Below are 16,815 nucleotides of genomic sequence, written 5' to 3'. Positions count from 1 at the left end.
CGTTGATCGATCGTAGGCGTCTGGTAGGGATGTAGACTCGTAGGAGTGAGTGAAAATAGTAGGGAGCTGAGCCTGTGATAGATCTGTAAGCAAGCGTCAATGCCTTGAATTTGATGCGAGCAGCGAGAGGTAGCCAGTGCAGAGAGATGAACAGAGGAGTGACGTGGGCCCTCTTGGGCTCGTTGAAGACAAGACGAGCTGCAGCATTTTGGATCATCTGTAGAGGTTTTGTTGCACATGCTGGAAGTCCGGCCAAAAGAGCATTACAGTAGTCAAGCCTAGAAATGACCAGGGCCTGGACCAGAAGTTGTGTTGCATGCTCAGTTAGGAAAGGCCTGATCTTCCTGATGTTGTGCAGTGCAAACCTGCATGATCGAGCTGTCTTTGAAATGTGATCTGTGAAGGACTAAGGGCTAGCCCTGTCTCCTCGCGTCTTCACGAAGGTTGTCGAGGCAGCCCTTGTTCCTCTACAGGAACACGGGGTTCGCATCCTGAACTATCTCGACGACTGGCTGATTTGCTCCGATTGCTTCATATGAGACCGCTTCAGCACTGGCTTTGCGATCAAGTCCCGAGGTGGGCATGGCAACACGGCACGCTCCGAGTACCAGTGACTCCGGCCTGCCGTCAGACCTTCACCCCGTGGACGAACCTCAGCTTTCTTTGGGCCGGAGTGCCCTTAGAATGAGTTTCCAGGCATGTTGTTGTATCGACAGATGCCTCCACCACGGGCTGGGGCGCCATGTGCAATGGACATGCTAACGCGGGCTCCTGGACAAGACCCCAGCGCCTTTGGCATGTCAATTGCCTCGAGTTGCTGGCAGTACGTCTGGCTCTGCACCGCTTCCATGCGTTGCTCAAGAACCAGCACGTACTAGTCCGATCAGACAATACCGCGACAGTACAATACTCCCGCCGTATGTCGCAACTCGCCCGCCACCTCCTAATATGGAGTCAGAAGCATCTGAGGTTGCTTTGAGCCATTTACATTCCAGGAGACCTGAACTGTGCAGCCGACGAGCTCTCACGGGTTCAGCCTCTCCCTGGAGAATGGAGACTCCATCCCCAGATGGTTCAGCTGATTTGGGATCAGTTCGGGGACGCACAGGTAGACCTGTTTGCCTCCCACGACTCGTCCCATTGCGACCTGTTTTATTCCCTGACCGAGGGCACACTCGGCACGGATGCACTGGCGCACAGCTGGCCGCGGGGCCTCCGCAAGTATGCGTTTCCCCCAGTGAGCCTTCTTGCACAGACCCTGTGCAAGATCAGGGAGGATGAGGAGCAGGTCATTTAGGTTGCCCCTTATTGGCACAACCGGACCTGGTTCTCCGAACTAGTACTCCTCGCGACAGCACCTCCCTGGCCAATTCCTCTGAGGAAGGACCTTCTTTCTCATAGATGGGGCACCCTATGGCACCCTCATCCCGATCTTTGGAACCTCCACTTGTGGCTCCTGGATGGGACCAGGCAGGTTTGAGTACCCTACCACCAGCGGTGGTGGCTACCATCACTTCCGCTAGAGCATCGTCCACGAGACATGCCTATGCGTTGAAGTGGAACCTCTTCGTCAACTGGTGTTCTTCCCGTCGTGAAGACCCCACGAAATGCCCGATCAGTTGTCGTGCTTTCCTTCTTGCAAGAAGGGTTGGAGCGAAGACTGTCTCCCTCCACCCTGAAAGTGTATGTTGCCGCTATTGCCGCACATCACGATGCAGTTGAAGGTAAGTCTCTGGGAAAGCACGACCTGATCATCAGGTTCCTGAGAGGAGCAAGGAGACTGAATCCTCCTCGCCCTCCTCTCGTTCCCTCTTGGGACCTCTCAGTGGTGCTAACTGCCCTGCAGAGTGCTCCCTTTGAGCCTCTGCAATCAGTGGAGCTTAAGTTCCTGTCAATGAAGACAGGACTCCTGGTTGCATTGGCCTCCATTAAGAGGGTAGGGGACCTGCAGGCATTTTCGGTTGACGAAGCGTGCCTGGAATTCAGGCCGGCCTACTCTCACGTGATCCTGAGACCCCGGCCTGGATACGTGCCCAAGGTTCCCACCACACTCTTTCGAGACCAGGTGGTGAACCTGCAAGCGCTGCCCTCGGAGGAGGCAGACCCAGCCTTGGCACTGCTCTGTCCATTACGCACCCTCTGTGCTTACGTAGACAGAACGCAGTGTTCAGGACCTCAGACCAGCTCTTTGTCTGTTATGGTGGGAAGCTGAAGGGAAAGGCTCTCTTCAAGCAAAGGTTGTCTCACTGGTTAGTGGACACCAGCAGCAAGGTCGACCGTGCCCCCTTGGTGTGATGGCCCACTCCACCTGGAGTGTGGCCTACTCTTGGGCTCTAGCGCATGGCGCCTCGCTAACAGACATCTGCAGAGCTGCAGGCTGGGCTAACACATTTGCGAGATTCCACAATCTCTGAGTGGAGCCAGTTTCTTCTCATGTACTCGCTTCAACCAGCCGGTACTAGATTCTGCTCAGGTGTCTTCGCTTGCTCGCCATTCCTCTCCACGGACGGGATACGTGCGATTATTCTCCTCAGGTGAGCCTCCCCGCAGACCCTGAGTTCCTCCAGCGCTGTTGACGCCAACGCCAGAGTTATGCCACCGGCAGCTTTCGCGCTTGGCTAGGTGCCTCCATGTGCATGGTTCCCCCTCTGTGCGACCCCCACGTGTGTATTTCCACTGTAAGCCTCTCGGAGCATGTGTCTTTCCCTCGGCAAGCCACCTTGCCACCCCTGGGGTTGAAATGTTCCACCTGCGGCTGGACACCCCAGTGATTCCCCATGTGCATCCCCCTCCGGGTCATATGTGTATTCCTAAGTCCCCCCTCCCCTTCGGGCAATAATTGCATATTTCCACTGAGATATGCTTCCCAGGGTACCTTGGTATTCCTGTGTTAAGTAGGAGTCCTTCGTCCGTGCAAGCCTCACGACAGGGAGCTAAGACTTACGCAAGGCACTGGAAGAAAGCCGAGGTGGCGTGATTAGACTGGGAACCCCATTCGTCGTCACTGACGTAACTCGTAGCGACCACGAAAGGGAACGTCTCGGTTACGTATGTAACCCTCGTTCCCTGAGTAGAGTTACGTCTCCCTGCCACTTCCGCTGTACTGCTGGAACGCCGGAGTTCAGTCTCGGCTCCTCAGCGAAGAAACATATCTGCATGTTGCCAGCATACTTCCTTATATACCCACGAGGTGGGGCGGACTTACGCTATGCAATACGTTTTGTACGTTTTGTATACTCGAAGGTGAGAGGCTTTCTAAGCGAAACTCCATTCATCGTCACTGACGTAACGTCTCTGTTCCCTACTCAGGGAACGAGGGTTACATACGTAACCGAGACGTTCTGTTTATTCAAAATGTGAGCTTGTCTGCCACTTTAAATGCTCAAGCTCATTACAGCAGGATGGATTCTGATTGGCTGTCAATGTTTTTATTGTTCATCAATAAAATCAAAAATTCTGAAAGTGATTACAACGATATAGTTTCTCTGTGCTGTTATCGTTATAGATGTGATGTGAATTTTGCTATTATTTAATATTAAAAATGATTTTTAGAATTATATCTTTATCGTTATCTTTATAGAAATCGTCTTTGGTGTGAACGGACCTTTAAGGAGACACAACATGAACGAGTACAATTGTAAGTTGATCAGGTAATGTACACGTTTTCTTTTATTTTTATTGCCAAGGCTGGTTAGGTCAAATCTGCGATCTCTGTCCCAATTCATTTGCTGGATTCCATGGCTGCAATACGCTGGGTTTTCAGCCAACTGACAACCGGGGGTATTAAAATGGGCTACTATTGAGAAAATTGGGAGTGGGCGGAATCCCACAGACTAAAACAAAACAGACATTCCGACACGGAACGCACATTTCAGAGAAGATAACTGGCTGTAGCATTGTTTTTCAGAGAAACAAGTATTTGAACTTAGCATGTTTCCTGAATCTCTGCAAATATATTATGGTATTTTATTTAGTACAGTCAAAAAAATTACATACAGCACCTTTATGAAAAGGTATGACATTTCAGACTATTTTGATGAATACAAATATTTTCCATTTTGAAAAATAAATGCTTTCACAAATTCTCTACAGAGCACTTTGAAAGAGAGAGCAGGCGTATTAAAGACTCCCTAAAGCTCAATATGACACTAACAACACCAAGGTCGTACTGTAGGTTTGATTCCCAGGAAACCCAAAAACTGATCAATAAATATGTAAACAATGTGATTTATGTTTTACTAACTTGAACTAATGAGTTGAGCAGAATAAGACCAATAATGTGTATTAAGAACATACATAAAACCAATTTCACGTTGACTGCAACAGAAGAAAATCAAAGCCTTTTTTGTTATTTGTACAGTAGCATCAGTTTCCTCTTAAGGCATCATAGCAACTTCCCAAGAATATAGTTTACAAAACAAGTTCATCCAGTCAGGGGGAGGTCTAAAGCCCACTGTGTGCATGCCGGACTGAGTAAGAGCAGCATACAGCCTGCAGGGAGACTCCTCCTCTGGAAAGGGCCTTTAACATGATGACTTTGAGTGCAGTGCATATAAATAGACCAGATCCCTTTAGGCTCATCTCACAACGACTCTGCCCTGATCACTTGTGGCAGTTCAAATGCGCAAACCGTCACTCATATCGTGCTGCTCGAGCCTACCGCTATCAAAACAATCATCAAACCTCAGGCCCCCAATCCGGGGAACCCTCGATATTTTAAAGCGTATACCCCGAGACTAACACACATCCAGAGTTTGTAACCATGACAACACGCCTAGCAGAGTCGGAAACACCCACTCACTGGCCTGAGGGCCTAGTTTATCCCGCGACCCTTTTAAGGTGCAACATGGGAAATCTGTTGATGCACGTCGTGATTGGCTGCTACCCGGAGTGCATATGTGTCCGGAAAAAGGGGAAAGCTGTTTAGATAGACAGGTCTTGGGTTTCACAAACAAGGGTGTGAATGAAAGTGCTCCTTATCTGTCTCTTTCTCTCTGGTCTCTCTCAGAACAGCAGACGTGTAAAAGCGAGTGTTCGCACACCTCAAGCGGTGTGTTGTCATCCAGGCAGTGCCACTTATTGGTGGGGATTCAGGTGAGTCCTCATTAAGCATTAGAAACTTGACAGCGTCTAGACACAATGGCGCAGTTCCATACACAATGATTCATTTGTTCATTCTTCCTCACGCTCGTTCTCTCCCTCACCTCTCACACACTCTTACGGTCCAGGCAGCGATGATCCACAGGGAGATGCTGAAGACTAGCAGCACCGTGCCTGGACATATGGTCATCAGGGTCTTCATCACAAACCGTGTGTTAAAGTGCACCTGAAAAGAGAAAAACAACCAGTCAACATTTCAGTCTGGATTTGACCAGTTTTAGTTACACAAGCAACAAGTTGCAAGAAGCTTTACCTGATGGATATGAACAGTTTAGCCTTATATCATGAATGTTAAAAAGTATGGTTTATAGCAGGGAATTTTTCATTTTAATTAGATTTTCATATATAAATATATATATATATATATATATATATACAGTATATATATAAAAGCCATATATATATATATATATATATATATATGCAAAAACCTCTAAGTGCCATCTGAAATCTTCTTCTAGAATGATCATTTTTATCAAGCTTGTATATTTAAGTTCAGTAAATTCACTTAAATGGCAATGAAATTACCTATAAATTGTCATTTAAGTGAAATTACTGATGGCACAATTTATTTGATCAAAAACACAGTAATATTGTGTAATATTATTACAATTTAAAATAATGGATTTCTATTTTAATATACTTTAAAATATAATTTATTTATGTGATGTCAAAGCAGAATTTTCAGCATTATTACTCCAGTCTTTAGTGTCACATGATCCTTCATAAATCATTTTAATATGCTGATTTGATACTCAGTTATTTTGATGTATTTGATAAACAGTTGCTGCCTAATATTTTTTTGGAACCTGTGATACTTTTTTCAGGATTCATTGATGAATAAAAAGTGTCTTTATATGCATTTTCTCTCAAAAACAAGCTGCTGTGGTGGTGAGATGGGTCCCAATAGTCCCTATGGGTGGTCTTTTTCAAATTAAGACCATCAAAAGATCATGTTTGACCTTATATTTGTCCCACCGTTTGCACTAGGAAGTTAAAACAGCTGTTTTAGATCAAAGGTCGTTCAGTGTCTTTGTTCAAAAGTAAAGACTGTGACCTGAAATATCATAATTTATGTGAAATACTGGGTGTCCTGACTGAAATTTACAAGAAGCCCTTCAATGTTTTCATTTTCAGCTCAGATTGATTCTAATGCAGCTCTTAGAGATCTCTGAGCTAAGTTGGGCCACATGATCATTAATGATAAAACAGCACATGAGAGGAAAGATAATTTGCATTTACATCTCTTTGAAACAAGAGCTTCTCTCAAAGGACAAAGTGATTACCCTCTCCAATCAGCCATTCAAATTAAAGTACATCAGGACTCTTTTCACCTGTTTTGGATTATTTCAATGGCACCGAAGGACAAAACTCAAACTTTGAACTATCAAACACTTGACAGCCACGGCAGTCATTTTTCAACCTCTCTTAAGCACAAAGCTGAAGAGATACACAATATTCAGAGACATCAATCAGCCATCTAAAGGGGAGCAGAGATAAACCTGCTTGAAAAACACACAGCCATCAATCATAAAATCCATTACAGCAGAATATTCATCAGTCACATCAACTGACACCGAGCTGTGATGCTGCATCCTAACAATGCAAAAACAATTAGATTAAGCTCCTGTCCAACACTGACCTTCAAAATAAGGTTCGTCTTAATGCTAGTTCACTCTGACCCAACAAATCTCAACACACACACCAAATAGCAAGTGGGTTTCGTTGTATCCAGAGGAGTAAATGTAGCAACACTACTAGCATTACTTTTAGTAGCATGCATGACAGTATAGCTTAGCTGTTATAATAATGTAGCTTTTTCAGTAACAAGCCACTTTTTCCAATAAGTACAGTAGCAGCATAGAATAACAATGTCATATTGTCACATTTTATGTCACATTGTGTTGTACACTAAGCATTACGGTTTGATTCGTTTTAGTGAATCAGTTCAATCATAAAGCCGTTTTGTCTTTTTTAAAATGAAATATTTAGTTAAATGCTGCTGTTTGTATATTTTCAACTAATTTATATTGTTGTTTATTTAGGGCAAATGAACCTGTAAATTTAGCTTGTAATCAAGATTCAGTTAAAAACCCCTATTGCTTTTGAGAAATTTTGTCTGATAAAATTAAGATTGATTGAATATTATATATATATATATATTTTTTAAATCTACTTTCTTGAGAATGTATGTTGAATGTCTTAATTTCTTGACTCTTGACTTTTTTTTTCTATTACCCTTCACCCTATCCTTTAACTACCAGTTGATGGGTGATTGTATGTGCTGCCATGAGACACCTGTACCATGGTTTTGATATTGTAAAACTATAAAAACAATTCTTTAATAAAAATAAAAAATAATATATATATATATATATATATATATATATATATATATATATATATATATATTATGTCATCTTAAAGGGATAGTTAACCCAAAAAAAAAAATCTGTCATAAAAGCTTGACAGAATTTAAATATCTAAAACTATCCCTTTAAGTAGCTTCAATGTTGTCAGTTACTTCATTAATAATTTTTCTTATGGGTCTTGAAACCCTGCAGAAGTTCTGCAAAAGGATGCTTGGAGGTAAAAACAATTTTTTTTAAAGAAAAATTATGTAGAAAAGACAGTTCTGTATTTCTTCACATTTATACAGCTAACCATTCTCGTATGGTGGGTAGTCAACTTGATAGAAAATAAAGATTTTCAAGATAACATTTAATACAAAATTATAATATTCATATTTACAGTACAAATGGGTCTGTATACATGAAAATAGCAGCCTTTTTAGGAAAGGGGTCCCTAGTAAAGGGATCATTATATTTGAAAGTCCATGGAATTGAAAAGTTTGAAACTCTTGGTTTATCTGATCATTAGACTGTAGTGTAACTAGTAGATTTCATTTTTAGTAGCTTGTGGCAGTTTTAAAGTAGCTTCCCCAAAACTGGCTGGATCAGTGTGTTAACCATGTTGCTGTTTCCATTTTAGACTTTTAGTTTTAAATCTGACCCAATAATCCCTCCATAGAACCAGCCTATAAATGTAGAATCTTTAAACTGTCAGTAAAGCTGAAAGGTTCATCTTTCTCAAGAGACTGAACAAACCACATAAATCCACACAAAACCTCTTTCCTCTAGCGCAAAAAAACCACAGGCCTCAATGCTCATGACTGTCCACATAAAAGGGAACTAAAACATAAAGAGGATGTGTGTATTGAATCTGGGCGCAAGTGGGGAATTGAAGATAGACAGTAAGGGAAAAACCTGACCAGTTTATGAGGTTTGGACTAGTTGGTCTATAATACCTGAAGAAAGCTAGCTGTTAGCATTCCCATTCATCTCAATGGCAGTTGCTTGGAAAGCGCAGAACCCTCCAGAAGTATGTGATTTCATGCTTTTAAGAGACCTTCGAACAGGAATCAGGCGATGTGTTACTTGCAAATATATTATTTAGTCAGAATTCACTGCTATCAACCAACAGAGGCTACTGGAACCATTCTAACTAGCCAAAAAAATGTAAACAGCAAGAAAAGGAAAACCACACTCAGAAACAAATGCTGCACATTTAAATAACACCCTAAATTCTCAGTTTTTAATCATTGGGTTGACCTCTGACCTTGTTGAGTGCCCCTATGCTGCGGGAGGAGGCGTCGGTGAAGAGCTTGCTATGTAGCAGCATGACTCTGGCGATGAGGTAGAGTCTAAGGAACATGGGTACAGACAGCACCATGTCTAGATCTGCCTCCGCCTGCGAGGGAGCGTAGGAGAAGGCCAGCCGTGCCCGCCACATAAACTTGAAGTCCCCCGGCACCGGGTGAACCGCCGAAACGATCAGCTCCAGAGCGATGAGCAGCACTCTCTCCATGGTCATGGCGATCCGCCAGTCGTCCGCACCATTGTCAATGACAAAGAGCTGAAGGGGAAAAGTCAAAATGGGAATGTTAAACAATGCAAATTGAGCAGAGTTTCCCGGCAAAGTTTCAATTTGCTTAATGGATATCAAATTTGTATTAAAATGTAAAGAAGTGCTCAATGGAACACAGCAGCCACTAGCTGTGACAGTGACATAACACAAAGAAATAAAACCAAACCCCCATAAAAACTATATATATATATCATTTTACACAAGAATAAAAAATAAAAACACAGATAGAAAAATAAAATAAAATCCAGAATCGTGCTAAAATCCAAAAATGACCTCAGGAACTTCTAATACATTTTTCATTTGAGATATGGTTATGTGTAATATATGTTGAAGAAAATAGTAAAGTACTGTTACGGATGTGTGTTTCTTTGTGTTCTTTTATATTATGCATTTGTTCTTGTTTTGTCTGTGTGTGTGTGTGTGTGTGTGTGTGTGTGTGTGTGTGTGTGTGTTGTTTGTCCTGAGTAGCATCCTTTAACCAGCTGATTGATGGCTCTGCCAGTCTTCATTGGATTGGATGGCACTGATTGCGGCAGGTTTAAAACAATCTCTTCCGCTCTTCAACGAGCTGCTGCGACTTCGGGCCGGTCACACTTCTCCTGTCTCCCCACCAACAATGTTATTGTTATATGATTGTTATATATTTTAATAAGTGTTGGTGTCCTTTGTAACATTCGCTCTGTTTTGATAGTGTATTTAGGTTAATCGATTGGATTTTTCTTTGATCTCTTGAGGGAAGATATTTTGTCTTTTATTCATATTGACTTTTTGTTTGTTATTTTAGGCCGTGGGTCACCCTGAAGTTTATGCACCAAATGGTCATTCTTTTGTTTCTCTGAAGCTTTCAACTTTATTTTTACATTTTTACAACTTTATTTTTATTTCAACATCTTAATAAAACATTTATCGTATAGCTGTTTTTTTCGTATGTGAATTTATTTTCTTTTTTCTTAGTCTGAGCACTGGGCAGGGAGTCATGTTTAATTTTCCTGCTTTTTCTTTTTCTTTATCGTGACTTAATCCTAGGTCGTCATAGTACACATAAATCATAATGTGAAGTTGCTAAAAAAGAAAGAAATTCCAGAGGAAACTCATGGCTCAAAAATGCAAATTCTCTTCTGGATTTTAGAGCAAAACAAAACAAACAAAATAGTATCTAAGAAAAATATTATTTTTAACTAAATAACTTACAACTTGGCTTAAAATCTAGACATAGGGCTCTATCTTGCACCCAGCACAATTGACTTTGTGCACCGACGCATGTATCATTCCTATTTTGCACCCGACGCACAGTGGACTTTTCCCTCGACAGACGCACGTCGGTAAATTAGGGAATGAACTTGCGCTCCCGGGGGGGGGGAGGGGGGGGGTGTTGTGGCGGAGGAGGCGTGTTCCGGCGCAAACGTTCCCTGGTGCTATTTTGCAGGTTTAGAAATCAATTGCGCCACTGACCAGGAAAAACCTAGTCTAAAGTCAGTGGCGCGTTATTCAGATGCTATTTTAAGGGCGCATACTTAGCCATAATGTGGCGTGTGCACAACGCACATACACTTTGTTTCTACAGTACACACAGACGCAGCAGTTGGCATTTTTGCAAACCATACCTAATTACAAGGAAAAATATTCCACATGAGGGAAATCATTGTGGTGTCCATGAAGATGTGAAAAAATAGGCATAAATCTAGCTTACACATCTACCATTTACCGAAGCTTTTTTGGGTTGGTTTCTCCCATTCCCATACAATGTCACCTCTCTGTCTTTTACGGCCCTGACGAGAACGTTGGTCTCCTCGGCTGTGAACCGCTCCTGGCGTGCGCCTGGCAAATCCGCCGTTATAATAGCAATCCGCCATGGAACAAGCACGCCTGCTCTTAAAGGGAATGTGATATGACGCTCTGATTGGTTTATTTCACGTTACGCCCAAACCACACCTATGAGTAATGTAGCTACTTCAGACCAACCCATTTTAGATTTGCATCGGGCGCAAGAGTCATTTATCCCGCCGGTATAATAGCAACAGCGCCCGAGATCCGCCCACTAAGTTACTTGCGTTTCGCGCTTGATACTTGCGTTTCAGATCGTTAAAATGGGGCCCATAATGTCTAGAGTAAAATCTCATTGGTCAAAAATCCTTTTGCACTTCTAAAAGCCAGAAGAGAATTAGCAGGGCCATGTGTTCCCTCAGAAATTTATAATGAGTTTTTGAGGCATGTCTGTGTGAAAATGAATAGTGAACAAAACAAGAAAGTACTCATAACCAATCATTTCAAATAACAAATGTATTCATAAATCAAAAAGTGCTATTCAAAAAACGTATTCGAATTTCCAGAGGCCCAAAAAAATGTAAAAGTCTCTTCCTGATTTTAGGACCAAACAGCTCTAATAAATAAAAATGTTCTTGTGTTGCATCGCCCAGTATTTTTGCTTTAAGCGTTGAGAGACAAATTGCTTGTCACGCTGTGCTACTTAGGGCAAAAGAATAAAAAGAGAAAAAACGAACGTTGCGTAACAACTTAAGACTAACTATTCATCATCCATTTAATCAAAAAACTTCAATTACAAATTAATAATTCAGATTACCTCATTAGAACAACTAATAAATAGAGCTGCCGTTCCACTAACTGAATGAGTAAAGTGTGTTCTCAGAAGCAGCGCAGGCAAAATGAGAGGGAAAAAGATTGATGAGTCCCACAATGAGAACACGCTCAGATAGTCATTTTATCCTGCCAGGAACGCCAAACAGACAGAGCAATAAGCAAACAGAATTCCGCTGGCATAATGTGCACTGACAGTTATATGACTCTCTCTCTTTCTCTCGTTCTCTCTCCCAATGCAACTTCATGTCAGGCGGTATATCAGCAGAGCCTAACGACGGAACGGGAAGCTAATTGTGCTGGCTGGCGGTGTTAGATGTGTTTAATGTTAATTGTAAGTGTTAGATTGGCGAGGTTTGTTTAATTGATAAGCAGAAGGCAAGCAGGGTTTTCCCCACTGAGACATACACACATCCACACACACACACCCACACACAGGGCTGCAAATGATTATACGGGAATCCTGAGAACTCATGAATGAATTTGGATATCCCTTCAGCTATATGGCTCTCTCGCCTATATCCATCGCAAGGTTGTGTCACAGCGCAACAGGTCTTTCTGGCATCTGAAGAAATTGTTATGTTTATCTAATTGATCGTGCATGTGTGCGTGCCTGACTCTGTGTGTGAAGGGCACCGTGCATGTCGTATGGCTGTAAAATGCGCATGTTTTTTTTTTTTTTTTCTGGAAAAGCCAGCCTCGTCATGGTGACTGTTGCCTAGGCGACAACATCAAAGACCAGCCAAGCTTAATTAGGATCCCCTGGTGAGAGAGGGAGAGAATGACTGTGTGTTTGTGTTTGTGTGTGTGTATGCAATCACAAAAGAGAGAGAGAGCATGAGGAAAGTGAGAGGGAGCGAGATAGAAAGGAGGTGAAAGGCAGGGAAAGAAGCCGAGAAAGAGAATGAATGTGCGGGAAAAATACACGCGTGTGGGTAGGTGTAAGGAGAATGAAAGAGAATGTGTGAGAGTGTGTGTGTGAGTGCATGTGAATCTGTGAGAGGCTTGTATGGATGGCTTCATGATTTATGAATAATGGTTGACGAATATGGGTCTTAATGACTGATATTGACATCTACAGTGGTAGATGTAGCTGATTAAATGTTGTTTTTTGTAAATAATATAGGAGACTGAGACAGAATACTGATGAACTTAAATTAAACGCTTATTTAACACAATATTACACTAAATTCACTACAAATATTTTAAAAAGATGATTTGATTATTAAATGTATTTATGCAAAGTATTTATGCAAAATTCACTATAAAATACTTAAAAAGAGATACATATTAAATATTATTCTAAATATAAATGTTTAAACATTTAGTAAACAGTGATGATAGCTACATTAAATTGATGAAAAATTTATTTCACACAATTTTTATTAGAAATTCTCTAAAAACATTTGAAAAATAATATGTTTATCATTAGAATGTTTATTAAAGGTTAAAATGTTTAAACTTTTAAAAACATTAAATTGATTAAATAAAAAACACTTTTTTAAACAAAATTAACCAAATAAAATGAAGGCAGTTAATGTTCATTAAATGTTAAAATGTTGAAAAATTTTATGAATATTAAATTGATCAAATCAACATTTATTTCAAAGAATATTTCCTCAAAGATTCACTAAAATATTTGAAAACAATGTTTATTAAAACTTAAAATATTTAAACATTTAATAACAATAAACAATAATAAAAAACGAACAATGTTTAATCACATCACGCTCAGTGTTATTTTAGTGTCATTTATAGTATTAGAGGTCCAACTCTAGTTTTTATTAATATTTTGAATTAGTTTTCATTTTTTTTATTTTCTGGTTTCAATTTAATTTTAGTTATAAATTTAGTAATTTTGTTGAGCGTTTCGTAGTTTTTATTAGTTTTATTTCAACAAATAATGAAAAATGTTTTACGGTTTTAACCCTGGTTACGCTCAACATATCTAGACAAATATCAACTCAAAATGCCCATTTATCAGTTCACAACAAACACATATTGGCTCAAAACAGCCAAATAGCCTATTTCATTACATGGCTCCTTCCATATTTCTGATATTTGCTGAAAATCGCCACAATCTTTATCTGCAGATAAATGGTTCTCATTTCTGTAAAGCTTTGCGTTTATGAGTAATTGTGGGAACGTTCCATGTTACTTTGAGGGGGAAAAAAGAAATGCTAAAAATGCTGAAATCTCCTTTTTCTCCATCATCATCATCTCTCCCTTTCCTCCTCCGCACGTTACTCCTAATTCATCTCTCCACTACCTCGCCCCCTCCCCCCATCACCCATCCTGTCGTTCTTTTTTGGGCCAAATCGCCACCAGGATATGCTGAATAATTAAATTCCATTAGTTAAGGTAATCAGTCAACATGAGTGACTGGACCGAGCTGCTTCTCTAAACCCATCAGAGAGAGAAAGAGAGGAGACAAGAGAGAGAGAAACCCAGAACCTCCCAACAAATGAGGGCCAGAGCCAATTAGGAAAAATTAGGGAAAGAAAGGAAGGATGAATAGGAGAGCAGACAGCTAAATGAAGAACGGGAGAAAGAGAAAAATGCAGAGCCGAGAAAAAAAGGGAAATCCAGGAGGAAGACGGAAGCTGAAAGAGGAGAGAGAGGGAAAGAGTGAAGCCAAACGAGAAGAATAGTGTCTGTTTTGTTGTTTTGTCCTGTCAGAGATGAACACTTTTGTTATGATAAAAGCATTGTAAGTCACACATATACACACCGCACACACACAAACAAACGCTTACATACTAATTAAGATCAGCACACTTCCCTACAATCACTGAAGTCCCGGCTAACATTGTACGATTTTTTCTGTCTTTTATCATTGTTGCTTGTCAGATTGTATATGACCCAAGTGAGATCTTAAGTAAAAGTCAAGGCAGACATCAACTGTCTTTATGTCAGACTGTGTGATATACAGTTCTGCAGACTTTAGTCAACTGACAGCTTTGACTGGGCAGTCTGAGACAGTTCTGACAACCTAACTCATATACAAAAACAACTGAAATGGTTCTGCACAAACCCTGGCAAACCCGTAATGTTGGCTATATTTTGCCTTGTTGACTGCTATGCTTATTCTTCTGATCAAACTCAAGGTATTATTATACAAATCTTTAACTTAAATGAAAATGTGAAATGTTGCCTTATGCTAGCCTGGCAAGCCAGACCTACATCAAGATGTTGGGTCTGGCAACTCACCATAGACACGGCTCAATCCGAGGGGTGGGATAAATGGCTGTCTTTCAAATTCCCTCTGCACGCAATAGGACAGCGCTTCAACCAACCAGAGCGTTTTCCCAACAGCGGAGCTAGTTGATAGATTCAACTTTTGCCAGGCAAAACTACGAACACATCTTCCTTTTGTTTTTTAAATGACTTAAGTGCTGTTCTATGCTCTTTTCTCAAAGAAAAACTTAACTCCAAGTCCTCCAGAGTCGCGGACAAAGCCGATTCGAAAGATGTTCGCCAGCAGCCGCCATTCTTTGTTTTCAAGTAGCAGGGGCACGTTCAAGTTCAAAACGGTGCGCAACGTTTTGCTACGGTTTCCGGGTTGAACGTCATGTTTCCTGGAAACGGCGTGCACCGGTGTGCAACGGGGTTTGAGATACGTTTTCTCTTGATTGGTGGGTGTGTCAGAACTGCAGTCCAATCAGCAGCAACATGTATATAAAGCACGCCGTTTAAAGTCAATTCGCACAATGGGTTCAAGGAAAGTAATTTACAAATGTGTTCGATGCAGCTCGGTATACGCAACAACTGAGGATATTAGAAGACATGTTTGTTGTTTTATTGTAAAAATATAGGATATCAACATAATGATGTAGTTGTTTATATTTTTAGCTTCATTGCAAGTGTATGACATTTGGTATAGAACTAAACAATGGTAATTAAGTGCTTTTCCTAAAAATGAGAAAGAAAATACAGGGTATTAAAACAGTATGAACTACAAATAAAGTCAGTATGTGAGGCTAAATAGATGTGTTTTAGTCTGAATTAGGTAAGATGTGTGCTTCCATTTCAGTTTCAGCAATCCCTTCACTCGATTGGGATGTTCTCTTTTGTTCTGGGCGGCAAGTGCAGTAACTGTAACATAGGGCATATTTTGTAGTATTAAACACATATTTATACCGACTTCATCAGGCTCCGAAAATTCTTCACAAATAACACAAAGAATGGCCTTCTCAGCTGCCATAGTTGCAACTCTTGCGTCATCAGAACAGTGTGTTCAACGCATCACCGTTTCTGTTTAAAAAACTTTGTGCAACGTTTTGTCGGGGCTGAACGCAACCCTGGTAACCGTCGCAACTCTGTCGTCATTATGTTAAGCCCGCCCCGCCTACTCTACACGACGTGATTGGCCTGACCCAATTTAGGTTTTTGCAGCTCGAAAGTCAATGGAGAGTTGCTAGACTGCCCTGGCTGCAAAATACATTTTGCTGCCGCTAGGGTGCGTCTAGATTTCTAGGCTAGCCTTATGCACTAAAATAAAAATAAACTAAAAACCAACTAATAAAAATGACAAAATCAAATAAAATTACCAAAACTTCAACTTAAATTAAAATGTTTAACATTTTACAACATTAAATAAGGCAGCAACCTTCCGGTCTCTCTCTTGAATCCAACACGGAAGTGACTCAAACTGCAATTCATCGACTGGCCGCTAGAGACAGGCTATAAAAGAGAATCAATCCTATAGACCTCCCATGTTAATATGTCCAACTTTACAACAGAAAAAAAATATGTTTACAGCCTGGTACAAAAAGTGCTTTTGGTCTATATAGCTAATTTGTCCTTCATGGCAACTGCGAGGGGGGTGCATTTAAAAAAAAAATTGTTTTTAATTATATTAAGCCTTAAAGTTCTGCATAATTAAGGGCATGGCCACGTGAGTGACAGGTGGATTGCCGCTGTTGTCACTACTAGCCGTTTGTCTGCTGTCTGTTAGCCGTCACGTCACCTCCGCTAATGCCGCCTCTTTGCCCATTTTCAGTTATCCGGGAGTGACATGCTGCCAAGATGGCGACGGCCGGCTCCACCGACTTTGGGTTTCAAAAATGCTGTTCATAAACCTACAGGTGACGTCACGGTCATTACGTCCATATTTCTTTACAGTCTTAAAAC

At 41.0% G+C, this 16,815-nt stretch overlaps 1 protein-coding gene across 1 annotated transcript in view; it reads right to left on the bottom strand.

Moving 5' to 3' along the window:
* The window catches only part of kcnn3 (potassium intermediate/small conductance calcium-activated channel, subfamily N, member 3), a 64,163-nt gene that overhangs the window by 20,668 nt on the left and 26,680 nt on the right, over positions 1 to 16,815 (bottom strand). The window contains exons 5-6 of the mRNA XM_084385384.1: positions 8,779 to 9,075; positions 5,205 to 5,326 (exon numbers count right to left, since the gene is read on the bottom strand). Of these exons, the coding sequence (XP_084241510.1) occupies positions 5,205 to 5,326; positions 8,779 to 9,075 (419 nt within the window). The remainder of the gene's footprint in view (positions 1 to 5,204; positions 5,327 to 8,778; positions 9,076 to 16,815) is intronic.

Source organism: Rutilus rutilus, assembly GCF_951802725.1.
Source record: "Rutilus rutilus genome assembly, chromosome: 17".
Taxonomy (NCBI): domain Eukaryota; kingdom Metazoa; phylum Chordata; class Actinopteri; order Cypriniformes; family Leuciscidae; genus Rutilus; species Rutilus rutilus.
The sequence above is the reverse complement of the archived record's forward strand: the minus strand, read 5'-3'. Positions and strand labels throughout refer to the sequence as shown.